This window comes from Scylla paramamosain, chromosome 6 (assembly GCF_035594125.1).
Source record: "Scylla paramamosain isolate STU-SP2022 chromosome 6, ASM3559412v1, whole genome shotgun sequence".
Lineage (NCBI taxonomy): Eukaryota > Metazoa > Arthropoda > Malacostraca > Decapoda > Portunidae > Scylla > Scylla paramamosain.
Genome location: NC_087156.1, coordinates 14,499,497 through 14,502,496, shown reverse-complemented (window position 1 = coordinate 14,502,496; position 3,000 = coordinate 14,499,497). Strand labels below are relative to the sequence as shown.

The 3,000-nt window shown below is 41.3% G+C and overlaps 1 protein-coding gene across 2 annotated transcripts in view; it reads left to right on the top strand.

The window, feature by feature from the left end:
* The first annotated feature begins 460 nt into the window (after nucleotides 1-460).
* The window catches only part of LOC135101324 (arf-GAP with SH3 domain, ANK repeat and PH domain-containing protein 1-like), a 48,046-nt gene continuing 45,506 nt past the window's right edge, over nucleotides 461-3,000 (top strand). For both annotated transcript variants that reach the window (XM_064005150.1, XM_064005149.1), the window contains exon 1: nucleotides 461-697. In XM_064005150.1, coding sequence (XP_063861220.1) covers nucleotides 476-697 — 222 coding nt within the window. In that variant the 5' untranslated portion in view covers nucleotides 461-475. The remainder of the gene's footprint in view (nucleotides 698-3,000) is intronic.

Genomic DNA, 3,000 nt, shown 5'->3' with positions numbered 1-3,000 from the left:
TCGTGACGCCGATGTGACGCTTAACTATGACCTGAGAGTAATCACCCATCTAAGCAGCAGTTCCGTCTTTAGTAACTGCGTCCAAGTACTTCCTTTATATTACAGAAATAAATGGTAATCTATCTGTACACCCAATATATAGCACTAAACGACACATCCCTGATCACAAGCGGTAAGCCCTCGCGACACCCATGACTAATGTCACAATTTACGAAGAGACCCAGCACAAACTGAAGCCCGCGTTCCCTTGCCAACTGATTCCGGAAAGATAAAACAAAACCATATTTTTCGAACCAGATTCTTGTTTACATCCAAAAATTGTTTCGTGTGTTTTGAGTGGCAAGCGCAATAAAAGACGCCAAAATTGACGATTTGAGTGTGCAGGGATGGGAGGGAAGGGGGAACGGTGACGTGTCTTGGAGTAGCGACATACACACACACACACACCACCACCACCACTACCGCACACCACGGTATGCTTGGCGCTACAACATTGGTTTCCATACGTAGTTCTCCTGACCAATACAACTTTAAATACCAATTATACAGTTTTGTGGCTCGTCTCAGATTGGCGCCACACACACACACACACACACACCAGGGCAGTGAAGCGAATGGAAGTGCATTCACCACACCCCGCCACCACACACTACAGTATCCTTGGCACCCCGCGCCGCCCCGCCCAGCAGCGGCTAAGGTAAAAATTTCCCGTCTCTCCCTATCAATATTTAGCATAATTTCCGGGGTGTTCCAAGTGTTTCCAGGTGTTTATAGACTTGGGTGTAAGAGGAGGAGGAGGAGGGGATGGAGGGAAGAGGAGAAGTATGAGGGGGAGGAAAGAGAGGAAGGTACGGAGAGGAGGTAAATAAACACTTCGGCGCCAGAGTATTATTTTTCTTTTTTTTTTTTATTAATGGATTTGGCATTGTTTTGATATTTTATTTATTATTAGAAAATTATAATAAGATATAGTATATAATAAAATCTAATATAGCTGTTTTTTTTTCTCGGAAAATAACACTTTCGTCATTTTAGTAAATTTCATTTTTTTTCTTATTAGCACGCCTAGGATTGTTTTGGTATTTGATTTAAGACTTAAAAAATATAAGAAACACATGCTGGGTAATAATATCCAATAAAATTTAGTCTAGTAATTCGTATTTTCAAATTTAAGATGAGTCCGTTGTTGGATTTGAAAATATATTTTCTTTATACGACGAGCAAATTGCGTTTGCTTTCTTTATCTGGAAAGTAAAAATTTTTGTATTCAGAATTTATAATAAAATGCAGTCTGGCTGTGTTTTCTTTCTCGATACTGTAGATTTTTTGTGGCGCCGTTAGTAAAAGTTACAGTTTTCTTGGATTTTTCGTTATTATTACCGAGTTCGGTAATCTTTTTATATTTTTGGGTATTAGTTAAAGTATATGGCAAGTCAGAATTTGTGGTGCATTCTAGTCTGGGCGTCTTTCTTCTCGCGATTTTCTAAATGAATTGCGTTACGTAAATATAAGGGCCGAAACGCACATTTGTGAATGATTTTTTGAAGTAGAGATAGACTATTGCTGCTGCTGGTGCTGCTGCTGTTGCTGTTGCTGTTGCTGTTGCTGTTGCTGTTTCTGCTGCTGCTGCTGCTGCTGCTGCTGCTGCTGCTGCTGCTGCTGCTGCTGCTGCTGCTGCTGCTACTACTACTACTACTACTACTACTACTACTACTACTACTACTACTACTACTACTACCATTACTACTACTACTACTACTACTACTACCATTACTACTACTACTATTACTACTACTACTACTACCATTACTACTACTACTACTACTACTACTATTACTACTACTACTACTACTACTACTACTACTACTACTACTACTACTATTGTGTGTATGTGCCAGATTGCCGGCCTGATATAGACAGACTACTGCTTATTGCTACTACTACTACTACTACTACTACTACTACTATGTGTGTGTGTGTGTGTGTGTGTGTGTGTGTAATAATAATAATAATAATAATAATAATAATAATAATAATAATTAATGGTTTATCTTAAGCCTAGCCTTTCGACTGGGCGGTTGTTTAGCACTCGTTTTCTAACTGCAGGACTGCTTGTTTGTAGACAGCTGCAATGGGGTGAGGTCGAGGGTGGTGAGTGTAAAGGTAATGCCTGGAAGCTTAAAGACTGACCACTTTTTCCTGGTATAGGGACGAAGGCCAGAAGGAAAATGAAAACTGATCAATTATTTACTCAAGAGATGGCGCCACTGTTTCAAGATCTAAAAATTACTGAACACTCGTACATTAATGGGCCGCGGCGCAGGGACGGGACTCACGGGAGGTGTTGATGGGGGGAGGGCGAGTGTGATTAGTATGAGTGCGAGGGGGAAGCAGACCTCGAGTGGTTGTTGTGGTGGAGGAAATGAACCGTGATGTGTGTTAATAGGCTCTTCCACGTAGGCCTCAACGGTTTTTTTTTTTTTTATATAGGAAGGACACTGGCCAGGGGCAACAAAAATATAATTTAAAAAAATGCCCACTGAAATGCCAGTCCCATAAAAGGGTCAAAGCAGTATTCAAAAATTGATGAATAAGTGTCTTGAAACCTCCCTCTTGAATGAAATCAAGTCATAGGAAGGTGGAAATACAGAAGCAGGCAGGGAGTTCCAGAGTTTACCAGAGAAAGGGATGAATGATTGAGAATACTGGTTAACTCTTGCGTTAGAGAGGTGGACAGAACAGGGGTAAGAGAAAGAAGAAAGTCTTGTGCAGCGAGGCCGCGGGAGGAGAGGAGGCATGCAGTTAGCAAGATCAGAAGAGCAGTTAGCATGAAAATAGCGGTAGAAGACAGCTAGAGATGCAACATTGCGGCGTGGAGAGAGAGGCTGAAGACAGTCAGTTAGAGGAGAGAAGTTAATGAGACGAAAAGCTTTTGATTCCACCCTGTCTAGAAGAGCAGTATGAGTGGAAACCCCCCAGACATGTGAAGCATGTTCCATA